Genomic DNA, 17,257 nt, shown 5'->3' with positions numbered 1-17,257 from the left:
CAGTTGCTAAAACGAAGAAGCTTCAATAATTAAGCTGGATTATAAGAATTCATCTAGAATATAAATATATTACAAGGTGAACTAGACGTCGTTTTGACAAAAGAGCAAATAATTATTGATTCCTTCAGACTAGACCACCACTATGATGCAAAAATTGCATTTGGTGCTCAGTAATTATGGGGCAATTTCCAAAATGCTCGACTTATTATTCTGGCATTTGCATTTTTGTTTCATCAGAGAGATGTAATCCCAACGAATCTCTTTAAACCCAATGGAGTCTTAACAGCTAAAATCCTAACAACTTCCATTGAACAGTGAAGAAGAACTCGAAGCTGTGACATCTGCGGCTTCTTTTTTCTCTATAATGTGGAATCAAGGAGAGCAAAACAAACTAGAAAACTCATCTTGACCTTGGCTGAGTATATCGTAATATTCCGTATACGTCTATGATGCCTGGAGGGAAAACAGGATCGCTTGCTGCCCTCACTGCAACCTTTGCCACTGCATTAACATTGACAGGGGGAGTGAACAGGGGTCCAACCAGTGGAAGCTGATTCAGTGGTTTTGCATGTTGAAGAAGCTGCAGCAATGTATATGCTATTAGTTAATTAGAAGTAATAAGGAATAAAGAATACCCAATCAACATCGAACAATTGCTTGAAACACTTCAGGAATCATGAGGTGTTTCAAGCATTTTTTTTGCTGGAGAGAAAAACACAAGTCGAGGGGTTTAAACGAGGAGGTAAATTGCACAGGATATATCACGCTGGCTTCATGAAAACCAAAAATTCACATCTATCTCATCTACCCATCACTATTGGATTGGCTAAACCTAATAGAATAGACGAGTATATAAGGACAAAGCACAAGCAATTACCATCTCCATAGGAGAACCAATTACACCTAGAGGTAGCTTCACGCTCCCAACGTTGCGAGTCCCATAGATAAACCCAGGCCTGAGAATTATTCCTGAGTATGGGAAAGTGAAAAATGTTCTCAACAGGTTCGCATCACAACAAGAATGGTATTAACTAACTGGTAACACGAAGATTATATTTCCACTTTATTAGCAAATACATTAGTAGCACAAAGATTTTGATATAAGCCAGAAAAAGGAAGAGAAATTCAAAAAATAATAATTGCAACTAAGGAGAGAAATTCAAACTTAAAAACTTCTTATGCAGGTCTCTCGAGTTTCCAGTTTTTTCAGCAACGTAGACAAACATGTCAGCACAAAATTGTACATAACTTGCAAAGAGGCAAAGAGATTTTACCTCCATAAGGAAACTTGGTCAATAACTCTGTTTCAGCAGCTCTCTACTTCAAAGAGAATGCAAGTAAAAGTTTTCCATCAGATATGAATGCAAAAGGGAAGGTATTTAGTATCAATGTGTCATGTCTACATCAAGAGTGTTCCGCTTCTTGTGAAACAACAAATGCATATATAGTAAGCTCAACAGAGTCTGTTAGTAAACAAATTCAACAAAAATAAAAAGAAAAAATAGTCAGCTTAAAGCTTTTGATAGTAACCCTTGCTTCCAAAATTCTGAAGACAATAAAACCAAGTTAAAAATATCGGCAGAATGAAACCATAATTTCAGTTTTTTTGAATTAACTTTTAAATTCTAAGTGCCAATTGATATCAACATCAAATAGTAATAATACCTTTCCCTCATAATATCCTTGCAGTAAGTAATTAGCCAAGCCAAAGTCAGCTGCAGAGATATAAACAAATCTTTTTACACCTGTAAACAAAAATGAAGTCCCATTATCTAAGCAGAGAAAACAAGTAAAATCCACAACATTAATTAAGCAATGAGCTAGAAATCTATCACTATGAAAGAAAATTAACTGCAAAAGTCTATCTAATAGACAACTATTTGGGTTAAAGGGCAAGCCATATTACAGGTTATTATATTTGTAATTCTCAATACAATCCTAAAGGCTTTCGGCAATTTCAGTATGCCATCAATATTTATAATTCTAATGCCATTGATGGAAAAAGGCTTTCTGCAAGATGGCAGACATGTAATTTCAGTAAAAAAAAAGGAGGTGAGGAAAAAGAAATAGCAAAAACCATACAAAAAATGCAATGTTAAATTTCTTTTCATTGTTTGCATCCCTAAGATGAATAAAGAATAAAGGTAACAAGAACCATGTAGAAAAGTAGAACTTCCCCATTTGAAATTACCAATACAACATAGTCCTGCATATGCCTGAAGCCGTTTAGATACCTAATACAGCCACAAACCAGGAGTTCTTTTTTCTAAAAGCATTGCAGGGTGGGTGAAAGCTGACATCAGCCTGCCTGGGGCTTTTATTTTAAACAACTTTCAGCTACTTTGACAAAAAATGACAGATCCAGCAAGAAATTTCATTTGCTTTATACCGTACCTTTTTCTGAAGCAGCTCTTATTGCATTGATGTTTGCAGTTCCGTTGATCTTATACATGTGAGAGTGCGAGCCAAAACCACCAACACAGGAAATCTAGAAAAATTCACTAAAATAAGTGAATGGACCACCAACACAGGAAATTTAAAAAAATTCACTAAAATTAGTGAATGGACCAGCTAATCATAAACATCAAAGAACACATCTATCCTGTTGAAATGCTCTGCTTTCAAAGGACTGTTGCACATGTAGATGCACGAGAACTATTTTAGAATTGATCTTCTAGTGGATAAGATAATCTACAGAATTGTGAGGAACCACATACAACAGCAGAAACGCCATTCAATGCCTCCTTCCATGAATTGGGTGAAAGAAGATCTCCTGGAAAAGAATAATCAACAGTTCAAGGTTTTAGAGGCATCATAACGTCATAAGATAACATGATCGAGAAAGTATATGGAAGAAAGTAAACCTTGATGCCAGGTCACAGCGTTGGCCCAAGAATCACGTACTGATGACCTACCAGATCTGAAAGGAAGAAACATTAAGATTAAGGAAACCAACAAAAACAACACTGTCTACACTAGAAAAGATTCTTTGCATATTTTAGAAAGGTCAAAGCTTCTCATGTACAACAAACATCTCCACGATCAATAATGACCCATAACTTTAAATTCTGGACTGGCAAGCGCAAACAGCTAGAATGTATCCTCTAGCCAGCTTTGGCCACATTGTCAACGTTAAGATAGTAAGAATCAGTCTTGATGGAGGAGCCAAAAGCCGCAAAGTTGATGGAGGCTTCACACCCATTTCAGCAAACGAAGGCTAAGAAATCTTTTCTCTTTTTTTTTTTTAACTGGTCTATAAATACATTGAGCTATTTGAGGTTGAAAATCATGAATCAAAAGTTTCTTAGTTATTACAGACTATGTTTAAAATGCAACTAAAAAGTTTATCCAGTAAAAACTATTGTGTGACTATGGAAAAAGGTAACGAGTCGCTAAACAAATAATTCATTCCTGAGGGAAAATAAAGACGGCTTAAGACAGGCATACAAACTGTCTCGATAGATGTGGCAAAGCACTTTTCCAATCTATATGACATAACTTAGCAAGTATTACAACCAAGTTATGCGGATAAAGATTAAGCACATTTCATTAGATTACAACCTAGATCTGTCAATTTAAGTACATGAATAAAAGCCTCTGATTATAACAATAAAACACATAAATATCTCCTGTAATTTGACTTGTTTGATATCAGATGGCCTTGCAACTGCATATTTCAATTTTCAAAAATCCATGATCACATTGCGGGAATCTACATGGCCTGATAAGAAGCCCACTTCTATGTATTAACCTTGATGTTTGATAAACTACTTGAGCACAAACAGACACATAAACTGAACGTGGACCAAAATAAGCATCAATCCCAATCAAAGGCATGTGATGAATTATAAACAAGGAGAAGCATACGTATCAATACCTGCTAAGGCTATCAACTTTTAATCCACGGTCCAGAGCTTCTTTGCATACATGGGAGCCAACAAATCCATTTCCACCCAATACAAGCAACTGCAAATTGATAGTTTATCAATCAAAATGCCCAAAACCACACAGATGAGTATATATAAAAAGACCAAACTAATGGCCTGCAACGCAACCCTCAAGCCAGCAATGCCATACCTTCTCTGCTGCTGGTGGAGGTACATTTACTGTCTCCGCTTCCTCAACTTTAAATGGTTCATCTACCTTATTAGAATCGGTTGATAGATATCTCCCATTCCTAGATGCAGCCACTGCACTGTTTTCAAAAAATGGTTGGCATGTATGGTTACTCATGGAATTGGAACTGGAATGGAAATGGAAATCAATCTCTGATTCCCAAGAATCCTTTTCCAAGTTTTACTTCTGAAATAACTTAAATATAAATTTAGGGACAATCCTAATAGTAAAATTTAAAAAAATATACGCCATTTCAATATAAATTCAAATCAATCAAACATCTTTATGAACCAAGCACACAAAAATTAAGAAGAAGAAAAAAAATTATATTCCAGGAATTGCATTCCTTTGCCAATTTTAGTGCCAGCCAAACACCACCTAGGACAAAGAGAAGTAACAAAACTTTCATATCCTCATTATTTGGCGACACAACATACACTCAACGCAAATGCGCATACGCACTCCAGAATCTAAATTCATATATAAAACTGTCGACAATCAAAACTCAATATAAACTCTATAATGGCATCAGTAATAATAATTAAAACAAAAAAAAAAATTATTCACAGAAAAACAAATCAAAAGAGCGCATACTATAGTAGTCCGGAGAGAGATGGCTTTGAGTGGATCAATCTCGAGGCTGGCGTCCTCATTATTAGCTTCCTTAACCTTTGCTGATAAACAACTTGAACTCCCCTTCTCCGGTAGTGTCTTTAGCATCTAATACTAGGAAAGTCACGCAAGGAGGCACCCAAAGGAAGAACACATGGCGCGTAACGGAGGTGACAGGTTGCGACACATGTGGCTCGATGTCAACCTTGAGAACGAAACTGTGAAGAGAATGTTTAGGGTGTTTGTCTTGTGTACCTGATCAACGGTGCTTTTTCTTTTTCACTGGATCGAGCGTTTTTGACTGGGCCTATATGGATTCTGGTGTGGGCTGGGTTTGGAGATTTCTACATTATGTTTTTTCGGCTAGGCCTTCTTTCTTTCTATGGAGAAACAATCCACACATTCCTTTTTCAATTTGACATGTTGTTCTTTTATTTATTAAAAGATGTAATTATAAATTAAATCTTAAATTTTATACTATTTAATAAATTTATTTAATTTATTTTTAAAAATATTTTCTGATGATAATTTTTAAATTTTTACGGTAAAAAAATAATGTGGAAAGTCGATTACTTACTAATAAAATAATTATTATGAATCAGTAAAAATAATTTATCTTAGACTTAAGAGTATAACCATTAAAAATTTCACATATATGCATTCTTTCACATATTTTATATCTAAATATAATAAATTTTTTATTAACTCACTAGTTCTTATGTTAATAAGTAAAATTGACTTGTCACATCATCTTTTTATTGTTAAATTTTAAAAATTGTTACCGAAGAAATGTTTTAAAAATAAATTAAAAGTATAAGTATTGATTTTAAAATTTTAAAAGAACTAAATAAAATTTTTAAAAAGTATAAAATTTAGAATTTAATTAGTAATTAGGCTTTATTAAAATATGCTGAAGAATCTAGGATTTAATGTGGTTTAATGTCAAAAATTACCTCATTTTTTAAAAATGCAGTGATTTAATTTTTATTTTATAATAAAAGATATTTCTTTCTTTTTAACCCAACATGTTAACCAAATCTGCTTTAAAAATAAAATAAAAAATCAGAAAAAAAAAGTATAAATCACTTAAAATACAATTTTGTCATGATTAAATGCAACACGCTGGTAATAGCCAAGTTATTTCTTACCACACTTTCTTTTTAATTGAATGAAAAATATGAAATTTTTAACAGAAATTCTTACATAGACTTAGTATATATATCACAATAAATAGAAAAGTGATATGTATAAATGAGCATTTTGCACTTTATTATTGAATAATTGACATATATTTTATTATTTAAAACTAATAATTATATGTCAATTATTAATCAATTTGGTGTATAAAAGGGAATATACAACAAGTTTAGGCAAGAATTTTTTCCTTTTTATTGGTAAAGACTGCGGAATCACATGCATTATATCTTCTGCTCTTATTCCAGAATACCAAAACATTCTTTGTTTTTTGGAAATAATAGAATTGTAAGATTGGAGAGTAAGCATAAATGAGTTCCAACAGCTGGGCTACTGAAAGATCTGGGGTACAAACATGCCATGATTGAAACATTTCATTCAATTTTCTTTATTTCTTCAAGTGGGGGTGTCAGGGTGGTGATTGCTGCACAATAACTGACTTGTCTTTGAAAATAAATAAATACCCAACAAGATATTCGCAAATCAAGAAGAGAAGCAGAGCTAAATTGGCCTACAAAGTTGGTTTAAATTCTTGAGATGAATATAACATATATAGGATCCACTAGAAGAGCAAAAGAAATCTTGAGTGGAGGAAGCTTTGTTCTCAACAGCAATGGCACAGCAGGGTGCATTGCAATAAAAGTAAGATATTAGTCACTTTAGTATATGTTTTTAGGATCCTTTCGATGAGTCAAATTTTTATGCGTATATGAAGAACAAACTCACATGTCTTGCACTTTGTGCTTTTGCAGAATGAAAAAATGCATAACCCTAAATTCTCCTCCAGTATCTAACTATCATCATTAATCTATAATTAGATTATGCTATCACTTTGTTTTGGATAAATGTGTGACAACAATCCATAATTACCCTATATATTATATGGATGATCTTAATCTCTTTTTAATATATTTTGCCAACGCTAACTAGTGTGAATAATAAAATTTTATACTGCATGTGCATGAATAACTGAACATGGTATATAGATTATTATAACTTCAGAATTGAAAAAATTAATTAGGATAAAATCACACTTGAAGTCTAGCTCAAGTGATAAAAGCAATTGTTCTTGAGAAGTGCAGGTCTTGAGTTCAAGTTTTTACCTCTGGATTGGATAAGATTTCGTCTTTACAATGAATATAAAAGAAGGGCGCCCCACACTCAAAAATGGGTAGAATATATGCATGTGAGTCTTAAAAATGTGTGGAAGGCGGGCACATCCCTGTGTTCCGGCAGAGTTATCTGCAAATTAAGGTGAAATTCAAAAGCAAACCCAAAATTGAAAACTAAAGAATCTCTATTTACGTCATTGATCCACCCAAGTTGAAGAACCAAGTGCTCTCTCTCCCTATCATATTTTTGTGTTGTGACTAAAGATTCCAACACCAAATCTAAATCTTTAAGTAAAAACTATTTTTCTTTTTTCTTCCTCTTTGGGATTTACATAGATTAGTTTATACGCAGAAGTGGAAATGAATTTGGCCCCAATTTAATTCAAGTGCCTCATCCACTACCAGTGTGTGTGTGTGTGTGTCGACATTTCTAATTTTATATCATTACCAACAATTTTCTATGATGATGGGAAATGATATTATTCTCTCTTCTTTAATTAATTAAGCTTCGATAGAGATATAACTACTACACATGGCTTTTCATAGCAAAAAAAGAACAGGGTCGCCACAAAATCCATTTAAAGCCATTGTTAATATGTCACTTGCCACCACTTTTTATGCACCCACTAGATATTTTTTATTCTTCAGAGGAGGATAGTAATAGATTATATAAGACATAATTAGCTCTCGAGCAGATTAATGGCATCTCTACAATGGGTGTGATTTGTTATACGATGAAAGATTAGTGATCGAGAACATTGATTAAAAAATGAAGATCATGATTAAGTACAAAAGTGGAATCTGATTATCTGCTCAAGAAAGTATGAATAATTTTATAAAGTATTGAAATGAATTTCAACTCCCAGTGGAAGATTGAGAATATCTATTGACATTAAATAATGGAAGAAAACTCAGACTTATTAATTAAGAAAAATGAAATAAAATAAAATAAAGAAAGATATGGAGCAAGTTAGATTGAAATAGAACCAGTTTTAAAAGAAGAACTAGTTTAATGACTAAACGAGAAAGTGGAACACTATGAACTTATACTAAAGGAAAAAGATAACGGAATAATACATATATTCCAAACTTGAAGTAACTCTACATAAAGAAAAAAAAAAAAGAAAGAATAATACAACAAATCACTCATAAGCAATATGGATTTTCACTTGCAATATAAATCAACATTCTGAGTTTTGAATTTGTCATAGTCATTTATAAGATGATGTTACTAATGAAGTATCAGATTAAGTGTTAATTTTAATCGGTCTCTTTCAGAAGTATACCACTACTACTGTGAAATGTGCCAATTTTAAATGTACTCTGAAAATGAATAAATCTTTCTATGTTGGTTAAAGGAAAGGGTAGGCAAGATATATGAAGTATGATAAAGAAGCACTAGTCCTTGCAAGTGTACGACAAACATGCTGATGACGGATTTATGGAACCCACAAACAAAATAAATGAAGAAAAAGGGGAGATTGGCACAATGGAAGATGTTAGGGCTAGGGATCCACCACCTCAATTGTGAGTGCCTTTCTATCCCCACCTTAGGCAACCTCCTTGCTTCATAGCTTAAGTAGGCGTAGAAAGGGCAAAGAGCCAAGACCCAAAAATATGCCCGAAGCGCGGGTCCCTGGTTGGCAAGCGGAGACGGTGGCAACCAAAGCAAGAGGCAAATAATGGTGGCAACTTGGGACAAAGGCTAAGTGCGAAAAGGCCTCATTTCCCAACAGTTTCTACCAAGTTCTTGGGTGCCATTCTCCCCACTCGTCATCCTCCTGAGCTGGTCCCTTATTCATTCTTTTCTTCTCTATATAATTCTCTTTCTTTTTTAAAAATTTCAAACTTTCTGCACAATCAACCCTCATATAAGTTAGATGTTGCTTATTCATTTTTCCAATAAATAAGAGAGATTAATTTTTTTTTTTTAAAAAGTGTCTGGAAAAAGAAAATCCTAAATTTGAGACCTCGAAATCAGATTGGTTGCTAGATTTTTCATTAAAATAAAGAAAATTTTGATTTTTTTTTCTCCCATTTATAAGGTACAGTATGTCCATACGATCACAAGGTTGACCACTTGACTTGAATGATCGGCAATATAGATGCAGACATGTTTAATTTTCTTCACCAGTACAACTAAAATATCAGCACAGGGAAATGAATGTAAAGATGAAAAAGAAGCATATTCTCAGAACAGCTGGTTGATAACCTAACTAAATTTCACGAGTGAACCTGATACTTAGGGCTGAACTAACAAATGCAGTTGATTTAATTGCAGATATCAAGTCAACTGCGTAGATATCATGATATAGAGGTAGCAAGCTGGCTTTTTGCGTATATACAGTTCAATCTTTTCTTATAATTAAAATGTAATATAATTCAATCAATTTTAAGTTCATGTTCTTGATACCAATGTCTACCCTGCACTGGGAAACCAACGTATATATTCACATGTGACTTCAGTTACCACCATAATATGGATTCTCTAGGTAACTTAATTTGCACTATGTACATGGATCGTCTTTTATACATTAAAAGAAATTAATGGGTTTATTTATTTTTGGGTTAGTATTTGGGAAGGCTTAACAAGTGAGGTGGTGCTTTTCCAGGTAGACAGTCCTATATGGGATGAAATCACAGAGCAAATGATGAAACAAAGGAAAAGCCACAATAACTTGGCTGCCACTTTACCCACAATGTTTATTCCATTCTATCTTCACTTAATGATTATGCTCTCTCTCTCTCTGATGTCTTTATGCACATATCTCATCAACAAACATATTTTAGTGCGTTTTAACTGTTGCATGAGATATGGACCGCCCCCCCAACCAAATGTATCTGCAATTAATTAGTTAATATATAGTGCTCCCTTGCTCAGCTAATATGCTTTAGCTAGTTGCTTGCATAGGAAATTACTGCATTATTTATCAAATACATGAAATTGGCCTTGTAATCTACGCTCATTGGCTAGTGGGGATTTGGGAATAATTTACATTATTTGTTATATTATTTACTGTTGGATTTTATATAAAAGCTCTCTCTCTATATATATATATCTTTCTTTCTATATAATGGAAGCTAATAACATTCCAATGCAACTATTAGGGTTTAACATCTACTCCTTGTCGAAATTGAGGAATCCACGTAGGAAACACAAAAATGTATCAACGTAGAAATCTATTAGTAGCACAGTGGAAAGATATCACCCGAATGAAGCATCAAAATAGTAATCCATGCAAAAAGAATATTATTTCACAATCATAATCTTCAAGAAACTTATTCCCAACTGAGATCTACAAATGTCGTATTCGTTTTCTTCTGTTAGAAACATACAGATATCTAGAAGAAGATTAGGATATTTCAAATTCACCCTATATATGTCAACGCATTGTGGGCTTGGCTAAATCAAGCTTTCATTTTTATTTTTATTTTTTACTTTATCATTTAGTTACATTGAGTCTTAAATTAAAGTCTGGATCCAATATGTTTTTGATACAATGAAAAATCAATTGTGAATGGCAAATTCAATATATTTTCCTATCATCACTTAATCTTGCAGGTCACCCTTAAATAAAACAACACAATATTTCAATGACTCTTAATTAATCTAAACAAAAACAATAATACATGCAGTTGCGATGAGAAAAACCGGTTACTTTCTTATTCATTCATGTCCGAATGGTCGAAATAACGTGAGTCTTCACCCTGCTATTTGGTGTGCTCCATGTTTTTGTAATTCCTTGTGGTCATATGAAACTTTCATATAACTTAAAGTCAATTATAACCTTCTTCTGTGTCTTTTTTATTTAAATAAAAAGGGTAAAGCCTAAAAACAAGGGAAATAAAAAATAATGACTTCCTAAACAGATTCAGGTTACTAAATTTACTCTTCTCGACTAGAAGCATCGGCAAGCTAACAATATGTTATTCAAACAAAATTGAACTTCGAATTGACTATCAAACATGAAATCAATCTTGGTCAATGATTTTGGATCATGAATTGATCCAAAACCTTAAGGGATAAGCGCTAGTTAAGGTTTATCGAATCTAAATCAATGCTGAACTAGAACCCTTAACGAGTAGTATATAAATTAATATAAGACAGCTTGATGCAACAAAATTGGAATTAAAGGACCCAATAGAACAAAACACAAAAGCTTAAGGACTAAAAATGGGCTTTATCACACCAAAAGCACCCATTTGAATACGGTTACATACATGAGAAAGAACATACACATACACATGAAAAAAGGAGTATACAGCAGGGCCAAATCCGTGAACTCAATTAAAAAGCAAAACTACCCGCTTATAAATACTGGCTCTTGCTCCTCTGTTTCTCAGCTTCCAACTCTACACTTCCCTCTCTCTTTACATTAGCATCAGCTTCCTACGATTTATAAATCTGAAATACAAAAATGAGACCCATCAGAATCCTAATCAATGCCGCTGCCACAACAGAGGCCACTCTTTCACCACCATTGATCTCTCAGCCACAACGCTCGCCATGGCACTCTCCAGTTCCATACCTCTTTGGAGGCTTGGCAGCGATGTTGGGTTTGATTGCTTTTGCATTGTTAATCTTAGCTTGCTCTTATTGGAGACTTTCTGGTCGAGTAGACAACCGTGAAGGTAGTCATGGTGGTGATGATCTCGAAAATGGTAATGAAAAAGAAGGTGGTGCAAACAAGGCAGCAGGGAATGACAAGGTCTATGAGGAAAAGATTTTGGTCATAATGGCTGGTGATCAGAAGCCAACTTTCTTGGCTACTCCTGTTTCTAGCAGAGCTCCCTCTTTTGGTGATAAAAGTTCTAAGATTGAGAAAACAGAGTCGAAGAAAACAGAGAATGAAGGCAAAACGAAAGGAGGAGTTGGTAATCTTGATCAAACAACTACAACCGCAACTGCAACAGCAGAAACAGAAGGTGAAAATGAAGAGAACCGACAAGCCCAAGAACAAAGCCCTTGAGCTGCTGCAATTGTTTTTTTTTTTTCGTTTTTTTGGCCTTCTTTTCTTTTTTTTTTCCAATTTCCCTTTTTTGGTTTTGTTTTGGTTATATTTTTGGGGGTTCGGGTTGTGGGTTATATGCCCTTTGTTCCTGCGGCAAATTAAGTGTAAATTTTTGCTGAGATGCAATAGATGAGCAGCATGAGAGAGTTTCTGTTTCCAGCTAATTACAGCTCAAATTTTACAGAGTAATATTAACCTTTCCTATTCACATTTTTCAGTTTTCCATGTATTTTATAATACCTTCTTAAGTGAAATTGTCCACGCCAGAGGAATTAACACCCATCAAATAAAATCTGCAGAAATGAATTGGGTAGAATTTCTTTTTTGGACAATGAATTAGGTAGAACAAAACTAAAAGAATGAAAGAATACATGTTAGTGATAAATAAGATATTTGAAGGAACAATCTTTTTGTGTCCAAGGCATTGTTGATTCACTTATAAGTAGTGTAGTACTAATAGAGAATAAAAGTATAAAGAAAATGACCTGAACATATTCTCTACTAAGTATTGTTTCCCTCATTCTGGGTCGCCGGAAAATTCTTGTGGTGATCGGTGAGGATAGTCGGAGGAGTAGGAAGGCACCTGGAGATTAAAGTAGAGAGAAGAAGGAAAGATGAGGTAGGCCATTTGTTGTCTTTCTCGGGATGCAAAGAGTAGAAAGACACGTGTTGGACTATTAGTGGTTTGAAAAGCTACGTGTAAATTGATTGTCTGTCTGCGCGGCGAGACGAAGCCGCTAGTTTTTAGTATGGAATGCCACGTTATGTTTTGGCAAAACGCATATTTGCCCTCCATATTTTTATTTTTGCATTATTCTTGTGTGTATTAGTTTTTACACCTAATTACTAAACGAGTGAAATATATATTTTTTATAAAAAAGAATTCAATTGTTTGTATTTTAATATTAAATAATTAATATTTTATTTATTTATTCTAAAAATAAAAATTAATAAATATTTAATAATTTAAATATAAATATACATATTTCAAACAAATAAGAAATTCATTAATGAAAAACCATGTACACAACTAAAAAAGCTATTCAGTATATTATCCATAAGTCAATACACTTGATAGCTTAACAATACAAGTCAGTACACCGATTCTAAAAACTCGAGAGCAAAATTTAAATGTCAAAAAAAGTATTAATAAAATAATAGTGTTATATATATATATATATATATATATATAATATTATTTATTTACCACTTTAATGTATAAATGAGTACTTATAGTCAGGCTAAATAAAAGAATTTCATACTATATTTTTGTACTTTTACTTTGATACATCGAGTCTCATTAATTTTATTTTGTTAAGATCATAATTTTTCTAATAGTAATCTAGCATATAAGATACATGCACATTGATGATAGTAGATATTACGTCTGCATATCTTTTTTTTTTCTAAAATTAAATTTTTGTACTTGTAGTTTCAGTGACACAATATGCAATTCAAAGTTGTTTCATATTCCAGCCTGAAGATTTTCCTCCCATTGGGAAGTCCGAATCCAACCAAAAGACCTTACCAGAACCTCAATTATTGAGGTTAAAATTAATGTTTGTTTATGATTTCACAGTGATTGGTCTCTCTACTAACTTTTAACTTTCATCCAAAATTGATCAAATCAATCTTTATAGAATTTATATAAAAGGATCTCACATTAATTTTAGTCAATTTCAATGAATTATGAATAACTCATCAACAATAAAGCATTATAATATTCACCATCGATAAACAATAATTTCTTTAGAATATCGACGGTGAAAGAAGTCCCACGTCAGCCCCTCTTCATTAAAGGAAATTTGTAATTTTCGTCAAGTGTGGCAACGTAAAATTTATGCAGTCAATATTCAAAATCCGATTGTTGTGAACTTATTTGGAAATATTACTAAATTTGAATTAGTTAAATTAAAATTAAATCCGATAAAAAAGAAAGAATATAGAGAGTATTAATTTACAAATCAAATTCACAAAAAAACTTATAAAATTAATTTATACAAGACGCAATCCAAATCCTCAATTTCCACAAATCTATCCGCACAAACTAAAAGAGAGATAGAGATTCAAATCCTAAAATTGCCACCTACTAACCAAACTTCAGACAAATGGCAACAGATGTATGTCTTCCAGCACATGAAGACACTTCCCTAACAGATCAGTACCATTTTCTTTCCTTGTCTTAATTTAGCATGTAAAAGTACATCTTAAGAGAAAGAAAGAATGAATATTGGGTTTGGGCCCTTGTATGCGGCCCTTTTGTAGTTTCTGTAGAAAGCAAGCCGTAAGTAATTTTGAACTAATCTGGACATGAAATTGATCGTTAATAATTAACATTTTCTTTTATATAAATACAATTTTCAATCCAATTCATATAGTTATGAAAATTAAATGGATATCCAATTCATATTGTTTTTCTAATGTGTCTCCTATCCTTGCTGCTGTGATATAATTTGAGCATTTCTTTTCCTCCCTTTTACTGAATTCTTTTTCACGAGACAATCTTATTGCTGAATAATCGAATCAGAGGCTTTTGTTCAACTTTTATTTTGTTAAGTTTTATATAGGCCTTGCTTTATACTTTAACAGTATAGGCTCTTTGTATAAAAGGACAGATTTATGGAGGATATGGGGGATGTGACTTCAATGTTATGTACTTGTGTATTGATCTAATACCAAGATGACCCACCTGTGCAATAAAGGTCTCGGAAATGGAGAGCATTGCTGTAAAAATATCTCTTTCCATTGTTGCGATTAATGACTTTAGAAGGGTTTAATTTCATATGAGCTAAGAGGACATCAATTAAGCTAATAACCTCTTGGATTTTGCTGCTATAATAGTAGTTCATTGATGTTTAGGATCCTCGAATCCAAGGTTCTGAAATTGCTGTTCAGGTGGATGAAGATTAGGCTAGGCATATGTGTATCTTGCATTATCAGCTATAGGCAGTCAAAGATTTAAGTTGCTAAGATTAAGGAGCATCCTGATGTTAAATATACGCTTTATTCTGAAGTAAAGCAGCATAGAGTCCTACAGTTTTGCATTTGTGATCCTCTTTTTGTGCTGCTATAACCCAAACTAGAACTGTTCCAAGTGGATCACTTGATTTGTGATCATTAAGGCTTTATATTATGGAAAGAGCTGCTAGGTATTAACTGAAGTTCTGCGCAACATTGAGTTGATAGTAGATCTTACAACAAGCCTATTCTCCATCCATTAATTAGAAACCAGTGTTTATGTGTGTGACAGAGATTCCTAAATTTGGTTTCTTGATGTTAAAACAATTGCTGCAATCATAATTACTGTTGTTACTAGCAACATTTTTGTGCACTAAATTTGCCATTATTCATGAAACATGTGGTTTTGGTATAACTTTTATGTTCTCTGTTGAGAAGTACAATTACAGTGATCGAGTGATTGCATTATAAAGGTTTTCAAATTCTTTTTGTGGTGCTCGAGGTGTATGCTCTTCTTGTCTGGCTATCAGCCTTAGTTGGCTGCAAGAGGAGGAAGAATTTGACATTTTATTCCATGCGCAACTAACTTTTTCCGGGGATACGAGGATTGATCCTAGTGAAGCATTGATATTAATCTTGAGAGGTGCTCAAAAATAATATGTTTTTTCTTAATTCTCCATGCCTGCGTAAGGAGTATAAGAGTGTAAACGTACAGTGCTTCTACATTTTATACCCTTCCCAGCAACGATATTGAAATAAGGATCACTGATGTTGGGGTAGCCATCTTTGCACCGAGGAGAGCAGAGCTGCTTCGGGAAGCTACAACCATAAGCTTAGCTCATTCGCTGATTTTGGAGCACTTTAACAAAAACAATTGATAAGAAAAGAATATTCATCGATTATAATTTCAACCTCCATTTCCCTAACTGATCAATGGTGCGGCGCAGGGCATAATTTGCCTAACATAGGTCCGCAGCATAGGCAACTAGAATGAGCTTCGAGTCTTAAGCACAGACATTCCAGGCAAGCCTCGCCCTTCAACAAAATTTTCTTGTCACAATTAACACACATACAATAATTATAAGGCTAAAGGATAAACAACCCCCTCCTTGTTAATTTTAGAAAAGAGTATATAGTATAGTATGCCAAAACAAAAACCACTACAAGTATTGATGGCCGTTGAACATTTGGAACAGGAATAAGTAAAAAACACATGTAGGGGGTTGTTGCGATGGAGGGAGAGGGGGTCATATATAAACAAAAGTACTGAATGATACTCGCTTAATCAGAAGAAAGCAGCTAGGATAAGAAAAGAGGACAGTAGACGAGAGGGCCCAGTTTTATTGCAATAGCATGTGCTGGATAGTACTTTTCAGTGGCTGACAGTTTCAGTATAATATTAAAATAAAGAAAGAAGAGAAAAGGGGACTAGGCAATTCAACACGTTGATCTTGCACCCATTTCTGGATTCACAGTGCCTGTCTGCTGTCAGTTCCTCGTGTAACAGATATCGTTAGCAGAGGAGTTTGTGTTTCAACTTTGGAACATACCACACACACTCCAGTCCACTCGCGTACAGAATAGGCCCGCACATAAAAACTTAAAATAAATTGAAGCCCAAGGACGAGGACAGTTGAAAATATATAAATTTGGGCATATGGGTTATTTGGGGAAGGCATGATATTTGGACTTAAAAGCTAAAGTTACACAGCAATTATTTAAGACAAAAATAGATTAGATTTGGGTACGAAGCGCTTTTTATGTAGAATGAAAAAAATAAAACTCAAGTCAAGTTGATGGACAGATGCAATTTGATGAAGTAATTGAACATTAAGTCTACATTGGACTGCAAAATGCATGCCAGCAAATGCAGCAACAAAAACCTTTGCCTATATCCAAGGATAGGGAAGGAATAAGGATGGCCGAGATGCTGATGCTGCATGGACAGATCCATCTCGAACACCAACTTGTCAAGAAAAGTAGGTCCCACCTTCTCCATTATTATTATTATAATTATTATTAACACACTACCCCCTTCCTTCTTTTGAAGCCAATTTGGTACTATTCCTTTTCATACTCGACTACAATCCAGAACCCAACCTTCAACCCCTTTTCACGGGGGCTCCACTTTTTTTCTTTTTTTTTTTTATATATATTTTACTTGCTAATAAATCCCATATTATATTTCCCCCATAAAATCTCTTTATTCTTTTTTTAATTTTGGCTAAGCCCCTATCCACATGTCCGTCTCCT

General features: G+C 33.7%; 2 protein-coding genes and 1 long non-coding RNA gene across 4 annotated transcripts; 1 reads left to right on the top strand and 2 right to left on the bottom strand.

The window, feature by feature from the left end:
* Positions 1-3: 3 nt before the first annotated feature.
* On the bottom strand, positions 4-4,957 carry LOC8265220 (uncharacterized protein At1g32220, chloroplastic). 2 transcript variants are annotated; one of them, XM_048371722.1, is made up of 10 exons: positions 4,711-4,957; positions 4,078-4,195; positions 3,878-3,966; positions 2,865-2,920; positions 2,718-2,773; positions 2,395-2,488; positions 1,666-1,715; positions 1,275-1,317; positions 878-969; positions 4-580 (listed from the first exon to the last, which is right to left on the bottom strand). In XM_048371722.1, the coding sequence occupies exons 1-10, from the start codon at positions 4,767-4,769 to the stop codon at positions 401-403; spliced, it is 837 nt and encodes a 278-aa protein (XP_048227679.1). In that variant the 5' UTR covers positions 4,770-4,957; the 3' UTR covers positions 4-400. The 2 variants fall into 2 exon arrangements, with proteins under 2 accessions (XP_048227679.1, XP_002515380.2); XM_002515334.4 differs by having other exon boundaries at positions 1,666-1,745; positions 4,711-4,955.
* A 6,219-nt stretch (positions 4,958-11,176) lies between these two features.
* LOC125369414 lies at positions 11,177-12,877 on the bottom strand. Its single transcript, XR_007214982.1, has 2 exons — positions 12,532-12,877; positions 11,177-11,439 (listed from the first exon to the last, which is right to left on the bottom strand). It is a non-coding gene; the product is annotated as an uncharacterized LOC125369414 (long non-coding RNA).
* LOC8265221 (protein GLUTAMINE DUMPER 3) lies at positions 11,438-12,210 on the top strand. The gene has a single exon (XM_002515335.4). The coding sequence runs from the start codon at positions 11,453-11,455 to the stop codon at positions 12,002-12,004; it is 552 nt and encodes a 183-aa protein (XP_002515381.1). The 5' UTR covers positions 11,438-11,452; the 3' UTR covers positions 12,005-12,210.
* Positions 12,878-17,257: the final 4,380 nt, after the last annotated feature.

This window comes from Ricinus communis, chromosome 3, assembly GCF_019578655.1.
Source record: "Ricinus communis isolate WT05 ecotype wild-type chromosome 3, ASM1957865v1, whole genome shotgun sequence".
Classification (NCBI taxonomy): Eukaryota; Viridiplantae; Streptophyta; class Magnoliopsida; order Malpighiales; family Euphorbiaceae; genus Ricinus; species Ricinus communis.
The sequence above is the reverse complement of the archived record's forward strand: the minus strand, read 5'-3'. Positions and strand labels throughout refer to the sequence as shown.

What these genes read in the sequence shown, in the direction of transcription:
- LOC8265221 (XM_002515335.4), top strand. Translation starts at nt 11,453, where the DNA reads ATGAGACCCATCAGAATCCTAATCAATGCCGCTGCCACAACAGAGGCC.
- LOC8265220 (XM_002515334.4), bottom strand. Translation starts at nt 4,769, where the DNA reads ATGAGGACGCCAGCCTCGAGATTGATCCACTCAAAGCCATCTCTCTCC. An exon ending in TGAATGGCGTTTCTGCTGTT is followed by an intron (nt 2,489 to 2,717) that starts GTATGTGGTTCC and finishes GAATTTTTCTAG; the next exon opens with ATTTCCTGTGTTGGTGGTTT. An exon ending in AAGGATATTATGAGGGAAAG is followed by an intron (nt 1,318 to 1,665) that starts GTATTATTACTA and finishes TCTTTGAAGTAG; the next exon opens with AGAGCTGCTGAAACAGAGTT.